This window comes from Budorcas taxicolor, chromosome 4 (assembly GCF_023091745.1).
Source record: "Budorcas taxicolor isolate Tak-1 chromosome 4, Takin1.1, whole genome shotgun sequence".
Lineage (NCBI taxonomy): Eukaryota > Metazoa > Chordata > Mammalia > Artiodactyla > Bovidae > Budorcas > Budorcas taxicolor.
This window is the reverse complement of record NC_068913.1, coordinates 71,172,651-71,190,533: the sequence shown is the minus strand read 5'-3', so window position 1 is coordinate 71,190,533 and position 17,883 is coordinate 71,172,651. Positions and strand designations below refer to the sequence as shown.

The 17,883-nt window shown below is 37.2% G+C and overlaps 1 protein-coding gene and 1 non-coding gene across 2 annotated transcripts in view; both read right to left on the bottom strand.

The window, feature by feature from the left end:
* Positions 1-774: 774 nt before the first annotated feature.
* SKAP2 (src kinase associated phosphoprotein 2) overlaps positions 775-17,883 on the bottom strand; it is a 165,150-nt gene continuing 148,041 nt past the window's right edge. The window contains exons 11-13 of the mRNA XM_052638991.1: positions 16,130-16,242; positions 1,280-1,381; positions 775-935 (exon numbers count right to left, since the gene is read on the bottom strand). Coding sequence (XP_052494951.1) covers positions 1,289-1,381; positions 16,130-16,242 — 206 coding nt within the window. The 3' untranslated portion in view covers positions 775-935; positions 1,280-1,288. The remainder of the gene's footprint in view (positions 936-1,279; positions 1,382-16,129; positions 16,243-17,883) is intronic.
* TRNAS-GGA (transfer RNA serine (anticodon GGA)) lies at positions 16,774-16,846 on the bottom strand. Its single transcript has one exon. It is a non-coding gene; the product is annotated as a tRNA-Ser (tRNA).

The window sequence follows — 17,883 nt, the reverse complement described above, 5'->3', positions numbered from 1 at the left end:
TGTAGTAGTAGTTTTGTGGTAGGACTTTACTAGCATAGTAAGGATCGGGCAGGGTAAAAGTACTCAGTTATGCCTTCTGATTTTGAGAATACATTGAGATTCTTTATGCCATTTTATTCGTGGCAGAATGAGGCCTCTCATAAATTTTTTGTTTTATTAAATCTGAAGAAAACTACAGTAGAAAATGTTGGCAAGCCCATTATATAACCAGAGTATTTATTACTGGTAAAGGGGTTTGTACAAACCATGGTTCTGGTCTGCACATGTGTTGCAGAAGGTGACAGCAACTATCATTTGCAATTCTACCATTTTTCTTTCTCATGGCTATATTTAACATAAAGTAAACTTGCCAATCAGTAAAAATTCTTTCATGAAAACATGTTACTATTACTATGTGAAAAATAAATACTAAGATGAATCATCTACAAAGTTTTAACAAAGCTACATTCTTTAGATAGCATTTACCAAAAACTTGTGAGATATATGCTATCAAATTTTCTTGAAATTATATTTTACATTCTGAAAACATTGATATCCAGTATTAAGAGAAATTACAACTCATACTAGTAGTAGCAATGACTATGTGATACATACAAAATAGTGCTGAATTCCTCACCTAAATCACATGAGTAAATAAAAACTATTGATTTATTTCTTTGCAAAATAGCAACAGGTGTAACTTTACTGTTTACTTCTAATTTACATTAATAGTCTTCATTTAATTTCACAGCAGAGGAATATTATAATGAATGCATAAAACAACAAAGACAAATGATGCCCAACAAAACAAAAAAAGGTTATGAACTGCCATTCGTGCTTTTACAATGATTCTTAATCCAAAAGATTTGCAGACTAGCAGAGGAATCTTCCTTTTTTGCGAGCAGAAAGAGAAAGCTGCATTTTTTCTCTTCAGACAAAATGTTGATTTTCCCTGCCTAGAAAAAAAATTACATGTTTAGCCAAGGAAAGAAAATGAATGTTTACTCAATATTTTGTCAATTCAGCTCCTCAGAAAGACCGTAAGAGTGGTATTTTACTAAAGAGGAGGAGGTTGTGAAAACAGCTGGTTATTAACAAAGGGACTTTCTCTAAGTAATCTATTTCCAAAGTAAATTCTATGAAGTTATTTTAAAATTTTGTAAAACAAGATAATGATTTGGGAGTATAATCTTTGTGTTATCAGAAAACTACAAAGACTTTTAAAAAAGCAAAGACTCATAACCCAGAGACCAAGAGAACATATGAGCTATTACAGAATATTGGATTAAAATGTACTTACCCAGGACTCTCAAATATCATACATCTCCATTATGTAGGCTTTCGGCACCAAGCCAATGGCTCCCTTCATTTCTCCTACCCACCAGCCATATCTATTGTATTCCTAATTGAAAACAATATGCAATATTAACCTTTAGACTGGTGCAAGTACAATGTCATTTGTATGCAACTTCTTAGAAATGTTATTTCTTTTTATAAAGTTATAAGAGCTTTAGCTGCAAATTGAAACATTTTAATCTTTTTTGTTTCCGGACACTTGAAAAATGCTATTAGGCGAAGATTTAAATTAACATATAAGACAAAGCCTGTTTATTTCCTGGTGTAGAACAGAATTAGTCACTTAGGATAGGAACCTGGTAAATGAAACTACATAACGAGGTCGGCTCTCTGGGCCCCTTTCCCTTCTCTCTCCCCATGTCTGTCTGTCTGTCTGTCTCTCTCTCTCTCTCTCTCTCTCTCTCTCTCTCTCTCTCGCACACACACAACCACATACACACACATACACATACAGCCTGGGGGACACCTTTTTATATGCAAACCACAGTGTTAGAGGCTCCAAGATCACTGCCAGGATCCTTGAGAAACTGGCTTTGCCTTCAAGAAGCTTATCATCTGGCAAGGACAGCCTTTTTATTTTTCCTTTCACAATAAATGACTTAATTTCTAGTTAAACTCATACGACCAAAAATGATTGAGAATGTAGAGGTATGCTCTTTCTCAGGAAAATGTAATACATCAGTGTAGCCATTTTAAACAGATAAATTAGAGAATTAGGAAACACTAATAAGATATCCCCAAACCGGCTTTCCAACAGAATTCACAAAAGGGCTCCTTTTCAGAAGCTTCCTAAAGGCATTTATTGTTCCTCTGATTGATCACAAACTGCATTAGGTAAAGGATGAGTAGAAGGAATTTCAAGGTGGCATTAGATTCACCCTTATGGGGAGGATCAACAGGAAATAAAAGTATTGCAAGTTATAACGGCAAAATATTAATCCAGCTGTAAAAAAGAGTGACTGATGAGTCACTTTTGTGTTTATTTTGCTTGTGAGCTGAACCTGGGCCTCGTTTTCTTACCTTTGCTCCACTGAAGACACACCACTGGCTCCAGGCATTGTGAAAACTGTACCTAATGTTCATCTGTCTGCCAGACTGACTAATGTATTTTTATCTCAAATTTATTTATGTTTAGTGAGATACAAACAAAGCAAAATGAATTACAAGTTTCAAGAATAATATCTTCCGAAAGCAATACTCTGAAAAAGCACCATAGGACCCAAATTTAATTTTTCATAGAAGATAAATTTTTAAAATCAATCCCCAAAGTAATTCAATAGGCTATGATTTCCAACATCTGAGTCATAGATAAATGTGCATATGCATATCAAGTTATATGTGGGGAGGGAATGTTAATACCCAGGATAGACTTAATGTTTGTATTGATGACTAACTATTGTATTGTATTGATGACGAACTATGCTATTGACCATCAGAAAGGAAAATCATACAATTCTTCCATACAAATGCAGAAATTCCTAGGTGTGTACTGATATGTAGTCTATCAATAAAGAGTTTACAGGATTAAAATCCATAAATACTTTTAAAACAATGGGGTGTATCAGAATTAGGTTTTTTCTGTAACAATAAGATGGGAGGAAAAGGCTGGAGAGAGGGAGGGAAGACCTGATTCTAATGAAGGCACAGTTCTGGTTTCTGAAACAGTAGACTCAAGATTTTAAGTTCAAAAGTTTCATGATAGTATGAACTTAGTTGACAAAATTCTCTAAACAATGAAAATAGTTTGAAGCCCAGAACTCAATGATGATGACTATAATCTGTGCAGAATATATTTATCAGAAGAAAATACCAGCTTACTGAAAGCTATGATTAGCAACCATTATAGCAACCATTATATCCTAATAGGTACCTAATAAAACTGCCCTTTTCAATTTTTAAGGCAATGAATACAATTAGAGCCTAACGCTTAACAAAACAAATGTATTTCACCTTGCAGAGGCCAAAGGCCCACAGTGTAAGATTTCAAAATGAATACTTAACAGAGTAAGTCTAAGTGTGAAAGCTCTTATCCAATGCCCATCTAAGTTTTTTCCAACTGATTACTGGAAAGTGTAAAGGAACTAGGCCCCCAAAGGGTAGAAACAGAAATAGAATACATTTAGTGAGACAGTATAGTATGACTCAATCCTGCCTTCAGAGAATAACCTGCAATCTGGATTTCAATGTTTAGATTCAAGTTATAAACCAGAAAATTCATATTACTTTATAATATTCTGCTTTGAATTATAATCTGTACTCTCAATTAAGTATGTATTATTGTTCTCAAAAAGCTCACTCACATTCAAATTTAAGAAACTGACTTCCAACAAATCACTTCAACAAAGGACTTCACACATGAGAGAATTTTACATGACAGTAACTGAGAAGATTCATTAAATAGAGTATACTAGTAAACATCAGAAGAGTTTATTCAGCTGTAAACACATCCCTTAAAAGTCACATTCTAGGAAAAATATAAGTTTTAGGCTAAAATAATCCTAAATGCTTCACTTAATTAATTTAAAATAACTGAAAAGCCTATGAAATACACACCCTGTAGAAGTTCTCTAAAATATCATAGGTTTAAATCAGAAGAGAGTAAAAATAAAAAACCAGAATGTTTATTACTCTACATTTGTAAAGAATTCCATACAGTACTCCTGTGTGGAATTAAGAGGTAAGATAAAATATAGTGAGGTAAAAATCTAGTAGGCAAATTTATGGATTTACACTGCAGCCATTAGAGTATGTCGGTGAGACTGCAAACACAGAAGCTTTTACTTTTATCATTACTATCCTCTGTATGAGCCTCCTGAGCAACATGAATCCCAATTAAACCATTTGCAGCCTATAAATTGGAATGAAGATGCTTCTTGGAGTATGGTATCCTAAACTTCAGGCTGCAGATTCAAGAGCACACACGATTTCCTTGGCAGGAAGAAAATATGCCTTCCTCTGCCTTCCCTGTTTGCTGCCCCCAAACAAATGTGATTATGAACGATGTATTACTTACAGTGGAAAATAATACAATACATACAATGTTGTCTCGCTGTCCACATACTAACTGAAGTACTGGTTTAAAAGTCACAGGTGGGTCATGAAAAAAAAAAAAAAACAGCCCTCAAACCTCATCTTGTTAATAAACAAAAAATAGAGAGACAAAAATCATACCAAGCTGCCATCTACATCTCTGAAAGGTTAGGGAGCACCATGTCATCTTGATGGCACACGAACGAGATCTCAGGTACAAGAAGGTCTGCCATCTGGTATCCTTCACCCGCTGCGGCTCTTAACATCAACTGAAATGCTAACATAGGCAAGTGACTGTACTTCAGGAGGACTGATAAAATAATGAAGAGTCCTTTAATCTACAGGAAACCATTCTAGTCAATTTATAAGAAATATTGCATCCCTTTGTAGGACGTGTAATTATTTTCTATTAATCATGTGCTATAAAGCTACATTATGCGGTTATTCTGTTATCACTAGAAAGAGGCCTGCAGTCAGCTTCTGACAATGTTAGGTAATTACTAACACAAAGCTTCTTTCTCCTCGCACAGTAATGCTATCAAGATCCAGAGGTGTAGTGATGCTTAGTGTATAAAAATAGTACTCAAAAGAAATTCAATATCTGTAAAATGGATGGCTTCAAGGCAAAAATGTAATGTGGCAGTCACAGAAGCAAAAGCACCAAATTTGCCCAATAATTTGAGAAAATAATGAGAAAGCAACACTGAACAGTTGTGATCCAATGCCTCCATTTTCAGTTTTTCCATCATTAAAAGAGTTTTTATTTTGTAGTTGAAATTTTATGCCTCAAATAATCATTATTAAGCAATAAATTAAGGTGATTATGTAAAAAGGTAGGAAAAAAAGAACTAGTTTTGATTTTAAAAAAAAAGAGACTTTATCCAACACAATAGCAAAGGTATGTCCGTGTTTAATCATTAACTACATCTTCTCTCTCTGCTGGTGTTTTATTTTACACTTAAATAAGAACCCCCCTTGCCCCAGTAAGACCCCAGCATTTCCTTAAATCCTTTTCAGCACCATGATTCTCATTTCTCAAGCATGCTAATCCACTTTCTACAAACCATATGGTAAAAGAATGCTGCCTTAACAGAAACTTGGAACATTAATAAGATTTTGTGATGTACCACCCCTTTCAGAAAGGAGTTACCAATCTGTCTGAAAGCAACAGGTGTTAGAAAGGTTAAAAGACTATATTCCTTTCTCCAAACATATATCTGTGCTTAAAAGCATACCAGTCTTATGCAGAAATAAAGGTAATTTTACTCACAAAATATAAACTACACTGAGTTTCAGAATGAGTGGACTTTACCATTGTTGTTCCAACTATTCACTGTGACTTTCAATTTTTCAAATTGTTTGTGAACACTGTGGTATCATGAAAACTAGAAAACTATTTAAAATATGGAAATATTTTTCTTTAAGGCTACCTCTGCAATCTCTTCCTTTTTACTGTTTCCGATTAGAAACTTTATAAGAATCATTTCTTGTACATCCATCATTTCAAAAGTTCTTTTAAAATGCACAACAGGCACTTGACAACCTTGACATTTTACTATTATTATCTACACATTAATTGCTTGACTCTTAGTCTCCTAACCTCATTCCTTAAATGAGGAAATGGACACTAACAATCTCTAAGCTCCTCCATTATGTTTGAAAATCACCATTTATGAACCTGCTTTAACACCCTAAGTCTCTTAGCAACTTATGGAAACCAACCTCATTACTTTATAATTTACTATGCAGCTGTGAGCCTGAGTTACTCTAATTCAAGGAATTCCTATTTTTTTCTCCAGGCATTGCAAATCCATTTTTAAAGTAAGAGAGATAGCAGACAAGCAAGAAAGGTGATAGTAAGGACTTAATTTCTGTGATCAATTTTAGTTTATGTTCCAGAGTCAAGACACATTTAATTCAAATTTCTACCCAGTCAACATTTACAATACGATAAAGTAAAAACTGACATGCAGACTGATGATTTGTAGATATTTTAGGCAAAGAAAAAGCAAATCACGCTCAGCAGCAGGTGGCCTTGGCACTCAGTGTATACACCAACAATACTCGACTCTGTTAACTGTTCTAGATCAGACCTTCATCACCTTACCCTGGATCACTGTGTCGTCAACTCTGCTTCTCTATTCTTCCTAGAAATTGCTTTTGTCAGCTTACTTGGCTGCTCAAGAATGTATACTAACCACTGCCCCGTCCAATGCATTAACTACAAACCCCTCAGCTTGCTTTCTTCCTACCCCGTGGGATGAAAGGGTGTGGATGTGGATGTAGCCACATCCTCCTCTCATCGCTCTGGTCCTGAAGCCCCACTTTCCACGCTGTACTCACCCCGCCTCTGGATGTGTTGCTCCCTTCCCAGGCGACGTCTCCCCTCCCTCATCCAAAATCTATCTAGTGACTAAAGCCTGACTCAGGTTATCCAGATTTCATCAATTTTTCTTTGAATTATCTAATCCATACTTATATCCCCCATTTCAAGCTGAGTATTTATTCCTCAGTGGAGTTTATGTACTTTAGCTTTGTCCCTCCAACTAAAACGTACAAACTCACTGAGATCATGGCAATGTTTTACCCTTGGTCTGTGTGCCCCACACTCCAGGATGTGTAAATGATGTTCAATAAATATTTACTGCATGATGAAACATGCTTTCTCTTCATTTTGGATGACACACCAGTTGACTGTCCTACATGTTTTCTTAAGATGTGTCATTTCCAATAGGAGTATCATTTCTTTGTGTACATGGGACATACTTGAAGAGTTTTAGTGATGACGAAATTAAAAGACACTTGCTCCTTGGAAGGAAAGTTATGACCAATCTAGACAGCATATTAAAAAGCAGAGATATTACTTTGCCAACAAAGGTCCATCTAATCAAGGCTGTGGTTTTTCCAGCGGTCATGTATGGATGTGAGAGTTGGACTGTGTGTTTAGCTTCACAGTATGAAGTTTGTTGTTTCTACTTATGGCTGGCTGTTGCCTATCACATTTTCCAATGTGCTGTACAGGATATCTTGTTTAGAGAGCCTAAACTTCACTTGCAGAAAGAAAGATACCTATTTCCCTGCAGAACTGGGACCACAGTTTGAAGAAATAGCTTCAGTTGAATTTACTATAAGTACTGACGGAAGCCTAAAAGGCAGAAACAGTGTGGCACATCTGAGGGAAAGTCTGCTGTTTTTTCTGTTTCTTTTTCTTGTGATTATTTTTTCAGAAGATCCAGTCTCCAGCTTGTTACTAACCAGGTATGTGACCTTAGGCAATCTCCAAGTTCTTTAAGGGAAGAATTTTTTCACATATATATCACTTTTGAGACTCCATAATAATTCAGTTAGATACTTAACATAAATTACTGTCTCTTTATTATACACTTGGACCCTCACAGAACTCTTTTTTTTGGGTTGCTAAGTCATGTCCGACTCTTTTGCAACCTCATCAACTGTAGCTCCCCAGGCTCCTCTGTCCATGGGATTTCCCAGGCAACAATACTGAAATGGGTTGCTGTTTCCTTCTCCAAGGGATCTCACCAACCTAGGGACCGAACTCATATCTCCTACACTGGCACACAGATTCTTTATCACTGAGTCACCTGGGAAGCCCTTCACAGAATTACCTCTATGGAATCTCTTGTTATTTTATATTTACTATAAATTTTTTTGATTGAGGGTAATATCTGACACTGTCATTCTTATTACATAAAGTTGTTGTAGTCAGATAATCAGTGAAGATTCTAGAAATTCATCTGATATTTTTAAGTAGCCAGTGCTGGGAAAAGCCAAGCGTCCTCCTTTACGATTAACATTAGCTCCTTGTTAGCTCTCTCCCCTTTCCAGTCTGACTGCCAAGAAGCTCAGGAAGTTCAAGTGCAGAAACTCCATTGTCTTTTAAGATTTCCACAGAGGCAGTCTTTTTTCCATTCGTCTTTTATTTATTTTCCTCCAATTATGTGGAGCCTCAAGATCTATAAAGTTAGCACTAAGGTTCCCCTATTTCTATGATTCTAAATTCTTTCAAGAAGTTCAGGATTATTTCCTATTTTAACTGTATTTTCATAAACATATAATAAACATCTATCTGTCATGATGTTAGATATTAGGACTCAAAAATACTTAAGACACAGTATCAACCTCAATGAGTTGGGAGAAGGAAACGAATAATCCCAGTCATGGCCCACTTACTTCAGTTCAGTTCAGTTCAGTTCAGTTGCTCAGTCGTGTCCGACTCTTTGCGACTCCATGAATCGCAGCATGCCAGGCCTCCCTGTCCATCACCATCTCCCAGAGTTCACTCAGACTCATGTCCATCAAGTCGGTGATGCCATCCAGCCATCTCATCCTCTGTCGTCCCCTTTTCCTTCTGCCCTCAATCCCTCCCAGCATCAGAGTCTTTTCCAATGAGTCAACTCTTCGCATGAGGTGGCCCCTGTGGGGCCACCCACTTACTTAGGTGGAGCAAAATGGAAAGAGAGAAGCCTTCAACGTCAGATCTGCATTGATTCCAGGAGAAGGTACTCCCTAGCTGGTATCCTCGGGTGATCTACATAATAAGCTTACTGAGCATTAGTTTTCTCATCTACAAAATTTTAATACTTTACCCTTCACAGGGTTATCATAGGAATCAGAGAAGTGAAAACATGTTGAGTGCCTAGAACAGGGTACTGGAGGTATGCAATAAGTATTTTTTTATCCCCTCCCTCTGCCTTCCCACTAACTGGTAAAGCAAAATACCAGGACAACAAAAACCAGCATTTTGGAGCACGCTCTAAGCATCCTAGGTTTCCCTGGTGGCTCAGACGGTAAAGAAGCCGCCTGCAATGCAGGAGACCTGGGTTCTATCCCTGGTTTGGGAAGACCCCCTTGGAGGAGGGCATGGCAACCCACTGCAGTATTCTTGCCTGGAGAACCCTCATGGACAGAAGAGGCTGGTGGGCTATAGTTGATGGGGTTGCAAAGAGTCGGACATGACTAAGCACAGCACACATAAGGCAACCTGATCACTATGGGCTGTTCCAAAGGGAATCTGACCTTTAAAGGGGTCAGGTGGGAGACATCTCAAAGAGTAAGAGTGTGCCATAGAGACACTGAGCGGGCTCTTGATTTTTTTGTGTGTGGAGAGCAGACGTGTATAACAAATCATGGATTTTTCCATTTAAGTTTTTTTTTTTTTAATTAACAACATGGTACTTTGCTTTACTGTTGTTCTGTTTTGTTCCTGAAAAGCCTTTGCTTATTCGATGCAGAATTAAACCAATACAGCCCCTCCACTGCCATCTCTGGGTACTCTGCCTCTCTGACATAGCCCTCTGGTTTCTCCTTTACCCCTCAAACCACTACTGGGGCCCGATGGCCTGCCTCCTGTAGGCACCCTCCCCTTTCATCTGTCAACATTTTCCTGGAATGAAGGATAAGAGAACATCAGGAAGTACTAGAGTATGGTTTTTGCAAGTGGGTAACAAGAGGAGCCCCAGGAGTGGAATGAGAACATCTGACGTAGTGTGTTTCCATACACTGCTGATCACCACTAGGGAGAGCTGGGCCTGCGCATGAGACAGCATGGTACCCCAGTCCACAAGATGCCCAGACGGACAGCACAGATACGAAATACCATCTGATCCAAACAACCAGCAACATGTACAAATACTTCTCCTCCTTCCCCAGAGACTGTAAGACACGATAACATTTGGGGGGCTAGCTCAATATCACCACATATATCCTATATTGAGATGTTAGTTACTCTTCGACAGATAACGTTTGGGGAAGTAGCTCAATGTCACCACGGATATCCTATACTGAGATGTCCTAGTTACTCTTCTGCAGGAGTTTGCTATTTGTGGCACACCGGGTCAGACAGTCACAAAGGAAAAAACTAAGAATACCAAAAAGTAACTCTGCATTTCCCTCTGCCAGTAGAGCTCAGCAAGACTTTCCTTTTATTTATTTTTCTGGTGCATCTAAAGCCAAAATAGCCCTAGTAACAGAATCTTCACATTTTCACAATGCAAAGCAAATGATCAGTGACAGTTACAATTCACCAATCACTGGAAAAAGTCATAGATACAAAGGGAGGCAATGCCTGAAACTCTAAACAAGGCACACTAAAAAACGCCCTTTTACTGTATATTAGTGAACACTGACAACCTACATTTCCGGTTTTTGACTTAATAAAAAATGTCTCAAAAAGCCCAAGTCACACGTGTCGTAAACAAGATGAAATATTCCAGGGTTCTTAACTCTCTTTATTTTTCTGTTAATAGCAGACAAAGCAGCATGCCTCTTTCCTGCTGAAGCATAGCTCTTCTGTCATTAAGTCTCCAAAAATAATTTATTGCCTTAAAAGTAAGAATAGGAATGTGGTTAGCAATTTACTGGTGAGTACAGATTGAAAGATAAACTAAACAGCAATGTAAATCCAGAACAGCAAGTATAATAACATAACCCAAGAGGTATACAGGGCTGTGGAATATGCCTACAGCTATGTAACCTGGATCCTGCTATCAAAATTATAAAACTTTATATATAAATACAGTTTTAGGATAAAACTATTAATTATGATATTATGTCTATTTAAGGTGATAACAAAATTGAAATGCAAACCAGTAGAAGGATTTAGCACAATTTTAAACAAACTGATTCATAAAAATAATAAAAAAATAAAAAGATTTTCAACCTCTAATATTATTTTCCCCATCTAATAAATCTGAAACTAGGCTTTGTGTTTCAGAATAACTTCACTAACAAGGCAGTTATCACTGTTGTTCATTCACTAAGTCGTGTCCTACTCTGCGACCCCATGGACTATAGCACACACCAGGCTCCTTGTCCTCCACTGTCTCCCAGAGTTTGCTCAAGTTCATGTCCATTGAGTTGGTCATGCTACCTAACCATCTCATAAAAATTACATATTTCATTTGTCCCTATAAATATCTTTCACTTTAGGGAGGAGGGAAAAAGATTTCAAAATCTCCATTGAACTACTGAAGTACATAAAATGCTTTAACACATTAAAAAAAACCAGCAGAATTCTTATAATGAAAAGAACTGTAAGCAATAAGTTACAGTCTTGTGTTTTTAGGCAAGCAGTATTTGAATTTATTATTAGTGAGGTTCAAAGGTTAAAACTAAGAAAATGCCAGACACTTTGAAGGAGGGCTGGCTCAGCCAGGGGTCATGTGACAGCTACTAATTGGAAAATGTTAAAAAGGGAAGGGGAAAGGGCAGAGTATCTGCCTTCTCTTCCTTCTTTATTGTAACACTTGATTTTCACCAGAAGAAAAAAAGAAACAAAGCTAAGATTTGTATAACTCTCAAAAGAGGCTTGAAATAAATAAATTACCCACAGCAGATATCCCATCGAGGCTTCCTTGAAGTAACAGGAAAAAAAAAACAAACCTGAAAAGGCTGAATTTTAAAATCAAACTATATTAGAGAATTTTAATAAAGCAAGCCTGATTGTCAAACTAGCTTAATTGTTTTGTCATTATATTTAAAAAATTAAAATACTCTTTATTATAGTATGTGCCATTTTATTTCTTGATTTGCCTAACTATTTATATTGAAAAGAATGAATCTTTTCTTGTGTGCCTTTTTTAAAAGACTGTTTTCAGAACTGACAATCTTCCAGGGGGTAAGTCAAATCAATGATAATTATATACTGCAAACTACAGATCAGTTAATTACAGAAAGCAACTTGTATTTCTTTGAAATCTTTTAAATGATATTTTTTATTAGGCAAGTCATGGAACTAATTTTTTTAACTAAGTACACATTTTTTATGGCTCTATAAATATTGTTAGACTCCTTAAAATGCATTCTTCCTTAAGTATACAATTTTTACATTTAATTCAGAATGATGAAAAGAATTTTCATGATTAATGCTTACACTTTATTGACATGAGATAGGAAAGTAATAACCCATAGCTAGATTTAAAGTTGGATTTATGACATCATTTTGCTTGTGCACATTAGCTGCAATTACCTGCACCACTCATTCTGAGCCACTAGATGGTGTAAAAAATAAATTTAAATAGTAAAATTTCATTTCACCACCACGAAATCTAAATATAACTCTGAGAAAGATTAAACAAACTTCTAGGTATATAATAATGCTAGTGATTTGTATTATCTACTGTACTTTAAAAAAAACTATTAATACATAGCATCAGCTCCACCCTGATCGAGAAACAAGTCCTTTTGAGCAATGTTTTCTCTCTACTAAGGACCTTGAGATCTGAATTTATAATGATACTCAGCACTCAAACTGCTGTCATCATTCACATATTAAATAAATTTATGATATTAAATTATGGTCTACGTTGGCCAAAATTGTGATAAAAATTGGAAGACAAAGCAAATATAAAATTAGAGAATCACCAGAGGTTCCTATCTGAACTCACCCAAAGCCAAATGGGGAAGTAAAACTCTTCACAAATATATCCTGAACCTCAAAGCAACCTGACAACAAATAGCTAAGATGCTCATTAATAGCCCTGAATGTGTTCAAATTCCATTGAGAGAAAACTAAGTGTCCTTTCTTTCACCCTCACTAAGACCAGCCTGGTTGATTCTACTAGGTCCACAGCTGGGTAAATACGAGTATTTACTCATCCAGCCAATGGTGACAACGTGCTAGCTAACAAAGTCTCGTCTCTTCTTTCAAAAAACAAAATGAGTTCCAGGAAAAAATGCCCACCTCCAGAAGACATCTCAGGAAATGCTGACAGTGGAACTTTAAACTGTGTGAAAGGTTGATAAAGGAAGTATTTTTGGTCAGCCTAAATAACAGCATTTAGAAATTTTAGATGGGAGAATATTCTCCCTATGCATGAGTCTGAGCAAACCCCAGGAGACAGTGAAGGACAGGGAAGCCTGGAGTGCTGCAGTCCATGGGGTCACATAGAGCCGGACACAACTGACAACTGAACAACAACAATATTCTTATGAGCTGGACTTTAACCACTTAACTTAGCTGTACGACGTGCACGCGTGTGTGTGCTAAGTCGCTTCAGTCGTGTCCAACTCTGTGCGACCCTATGGACTGTATTCCACCAGGCTCCTCCGTCTACAGGATTCTCCAGGCAAGAATACTGGAGTGGGTTGCTGTGTCCTCCTCCAGGGGAGTCTTCCCAACCTAGGGGTGGCAACTGCATCTCTTATGTCTCCTGCATTGGCAGGCAGGCTCATCACCACTAACACTACCTAAAATTACCATCTCCATAGAACAGGTTTGGGAGAAAAGGAATGACTTCCCCCCAAATCCTACATATATGATACACACCCATAACTGTACTTTCAATTTCACATTCACAGAAAATGATTTTCTGAGGCAATGGCAGAAATAAGACAAGCCTATGGGGGCGCTGCTTGCTTCACAGCTTGTCCCAGGGGCTGGTACTCAGAGGCTTTCAGCAACAAAGACAACTTGGTTCATAAAGAAAACTTTAAGAACAAACCCACATGGGCTTTGTAAGTTTCATATCTTACCACACAAATATAATGGCTGCATGCCATTTATCCCTATAGTCTGAAATTCCAAGTGGAAGCTAATCAACCTTTTAATTTTATATGCAATTTTACACACAATTGAATTTTATGCAGCTAAACTGGTGAAAGAAACTGTGAGCTAAGTAAATTTGAGGAATGATTCTAAGAAAGTTTCTTGTCAAGAACTGAAACTAATCAGTTTGCTTTCTATATTAAGTAACTGACTCAAAAAGCTGTGATTTTAACACAGGACTATTGAATGCTCTGTAGTAGGCTTAGTCCAACGGTTGTGACATGACTGTTTATAGCTTCCAAGAACTGAAAGCATCCTTCTAAAAAAACAAAACACTTACACACTAGTGAGCAGAGGACTGTGAGAAATAAGGAACAGGTCTTACTTGAGCACCTGAGCTAGCAATGATCACAGCTGACTGTATTTACTTACTATTTTCATCCAGTATTCTGCTGCTGCTGCTACTGCTAAGCCCACCAGGCTCCCCTGTCCCTGGGAGTCTCCAGGCAAGAACACTGGAGTGGGTTGCCATTTCCTTCTCCAATGCATGAAAGTGAAAAGTGAAAGTGAAGTCGCTCAGTTGTGCCCGACTCATAGCGACCCCATGGACTGCAGCCTACCAGGCTCCTCCGTCCATGGGATTTTCCAGGCAAGAGTACTGGAGTGGGTTGCCATTGTCTTCTCCATCCAGTAATCTATAGATTTTTATATCTCATTTCTTTTGAATTCCTGGTGCCTAGAATGGGCCCTTGCATATTTTAGGTACTTTATGATGGTTACAAATTAAATACAAGTAAGGAAAGAAGGGGAGTGGGGGAGAAGAGAGGGGAAAAGGTAGGAAGATTGATAAAAGCACTAGACAAAATACAAGAGCAGAAATCCCTGGTCTGGGAGTCAAGATGCCTGGTTAAAGGACTGGCTCTGGCACTTTCTTGACGCAAGTTCACTTATCTGTGAAACCGAGGACAGACACAAGCCCAAAGGTCTCTCACTCAAATGTTCTATGATTCTCTGTGTACGATTTTACACACCAGTCAACTAGTGTTTAAATTCAATAAGTGATCTTATTTCCAAATTCTCTTCCGTATTTAATAAGCCACACTACCTTGCCGAAAGGTAAAAAATATTTCTCTAATAGGGACTGATGTTGAAGCTGAAACTCCAATACTTTGGCCACCTGATGCGAAGAGCTGACTCATTTGAAAAGACCCTGATGCTGGGAAAGATTGAGGGCAGGAGGAGAAGGGGACGACAGAGGATGAGATGGTTGGATGGCATCACTGACTTAATGGACATGTGTTTGGGTGAACTCCGGGAGTTGGTGATGGGCAGGGAGGCCTGGCGTGCTGTGGTTCCTGGGGTCGCAAAGAGTCAGACAGGACTGAGCGACTGAACTGAACTGAATCAACAAAGAACACTAAACTTCTAAACTTAAAATTTATGTAATGTTTCTCTACCTATATTTAAATAGTTTCTATATATTGTTTGTTTCTAAAGTGGCGTCATGAAGCAGACTGAGGGAGATATTTTTAATCCCCATATTATAGCAGGCAAAGTTAAAATATGAAAACTAAAGGAACTCACACATATCTTTAGAAGTGTAATCAATTAAGAACCTCGACTTTTAGATAGATCTAAGGACAGAAAGATTTTGAATAATCTAGTATCTTAAGAGGCAGAAACAATGATTTTTTTAATACATGAGGATGAGTTCATAGCAATACACTTTGCTATTATGTTTACAAATACAATTATGCTAAACTTAAAAAATTACCTACACCTGTCTGAATAGAAGAGTATTACTTTTAAATTGTCGGAACACCCGATGTATTTACATAAAGATGAAAAACTTGTTCTATAAACACAGTGTTTCCAGTAGTGAATGGCAGACAAAATCAGAATAAGCACACAGAAGAATAAAAAGGAAGAGGAAAGAAAAACATAATAAATAACCTAATACCTTACAATGTTAACTTTCACATAAGTATATTGTTTCTGGAGAAGGCAGTATGTGGATGGGAGCCAAAGGCTGAAGTGATAGGTAAACACACTGTTAAGTTGAATCCTGTTATCTGATTGTGTTTAAAATTTGATTATATTTCACTTGACAAAATAATTAATTATGGTGAACTCCCAATTGTTAACAGGGATCTAGAAGAATTCCAGTTGGCATTTTTCCCCAGTGTCCTCAATCCAAATGGATAAAAATCCAGCTTTGTATTCACCCTTTACAGTTGTCATACTGCTGTATCTGCTTACCTTGCTAAGAATGTAAATCACATCACCACGTTTAAATGACAATTCATCAGAAAGAGCTCCTGTACAGTCCCACAAACCCTGGTAAAAATTAGCATAATCGGTGCTTTTATCTCCTGGGAAAAAGAAAGAGAAAACAAGAGTTAATTTTCCTGTAATGGGCCCTCATTTTTAAATGAACCAATAGTAATTAAAGGGCCAAAACGGTCTTAAAAAAAAAAAATCTGTCCTCATTAAAAGAACACTTCATTACATCCACACAAGAATCCTACTTCTTGCTCTCATCTAAGGACCCTTTTCAAAAAGATCTATTTTGAATGTCTTTTTTCCTCTCTCCCTCTCTTGTTCTTACCTAAAACTTGCAACTGCAGTAAGTTTCTTCAAACTAGCACCTAAGTTACTTCCCACTTATTTTCTATAACAAACTTAAGGTCACCTGCAACATGTTTTGAATGTAAGTCAGCCTTCCTGCATAATAAGCAATATGCATGAAAGTGAAAGTGAAGTCACTCAGTCGTGTCCGAGTCCGACTCTTTGTGTCCGACTCTTTGCGACCCCATGGACTAGTAGCCTACCAGGCTCCTCCCTCCATGGGATTCTCCAGGCAAGAGTACTGGAGTGGGGTGCCATTGCCTTCTCCAAGGGATCTTCCCAACCCAGGGATCGAACCCGGGTCTCCTGCATTCCAGGCAGACGCTTTAACCTCTGAGCCACCGGGGAAGCCCTATGCATGAGATGTGATAAACAGGCTGTGAAATAAGCACTGGACAGAATTAGTACTGAAACTGCAGAAATAAGCACTGAGCATAAGAATAATAATAATAAAGGAGATAAGATACAAATATAAACAAACAAGATAACACAAAAAAATTTTTTTAAGTTTTTTAAAATGCAAAGCTAGTTAAAGGAAGAGAATAAACTGAAAGTAATCTAACAGATAATTTTGTCTCTTATTTTTGAGGACTTTTGTACCCAAAGCCTCTCAAAGTTATTTCCAAAATATTTTAGCAACTTTGAAATTGCCAGTGTTGAAGGTGCATTTTTCAAGATTTCTGTCAGCCCTAGTTTAGGACATTAGACTCTGAATAAACATGCAACATACACTGGAGTTATCAGCTCATCCTTCTCACAGCATAAGCACAATGGATGTGATGTGCTCAAACTGCCATACAGACCATTAACTGATTGATTATTTAGCGCTCTCCATTCTGTAATACCACAATAAACTGGGTAATAAATGCTTTGTCACTTATACAATGTGGGTTGCCTGAAACAGCGCAGAGTTAAATACACTGGCTGCTTTTGTTACACTGAGAACTGTTTCCTGTTTTTAATTTCATGATAATTGAGTTTTGATGAGTTAATGCAAAAAGAATGCAAGTAATATCAATAAGATGTCCGTGTATTCACTAACCAGGCAGAACATACACGTGCTGACAACTTCCATCACTGGAATGTCATCTTTGAATTCTGAGGGGATAACTGTGGAGATGCATGGTGGATCGGGGTTGTCATCTTAGTTTTGTTATATGGCTCTCAAATATCAGGCTGCTTGGCAATTCCAACACAGTTGGTCATATTAGCATGTCATGGAGGCATTCATCTTATTACACATAGTTTGTGATTTACACAAAGTCTTAGGTTTATTTAAAATATTTTTAAAAATAAATTAAGAAATTAAAAAATTCTTTTTAGTATCTGAAACTTTTTTTTAAGCTCAAAAGAATATCTGAATAATACAGAGTTTATTTAGGAAG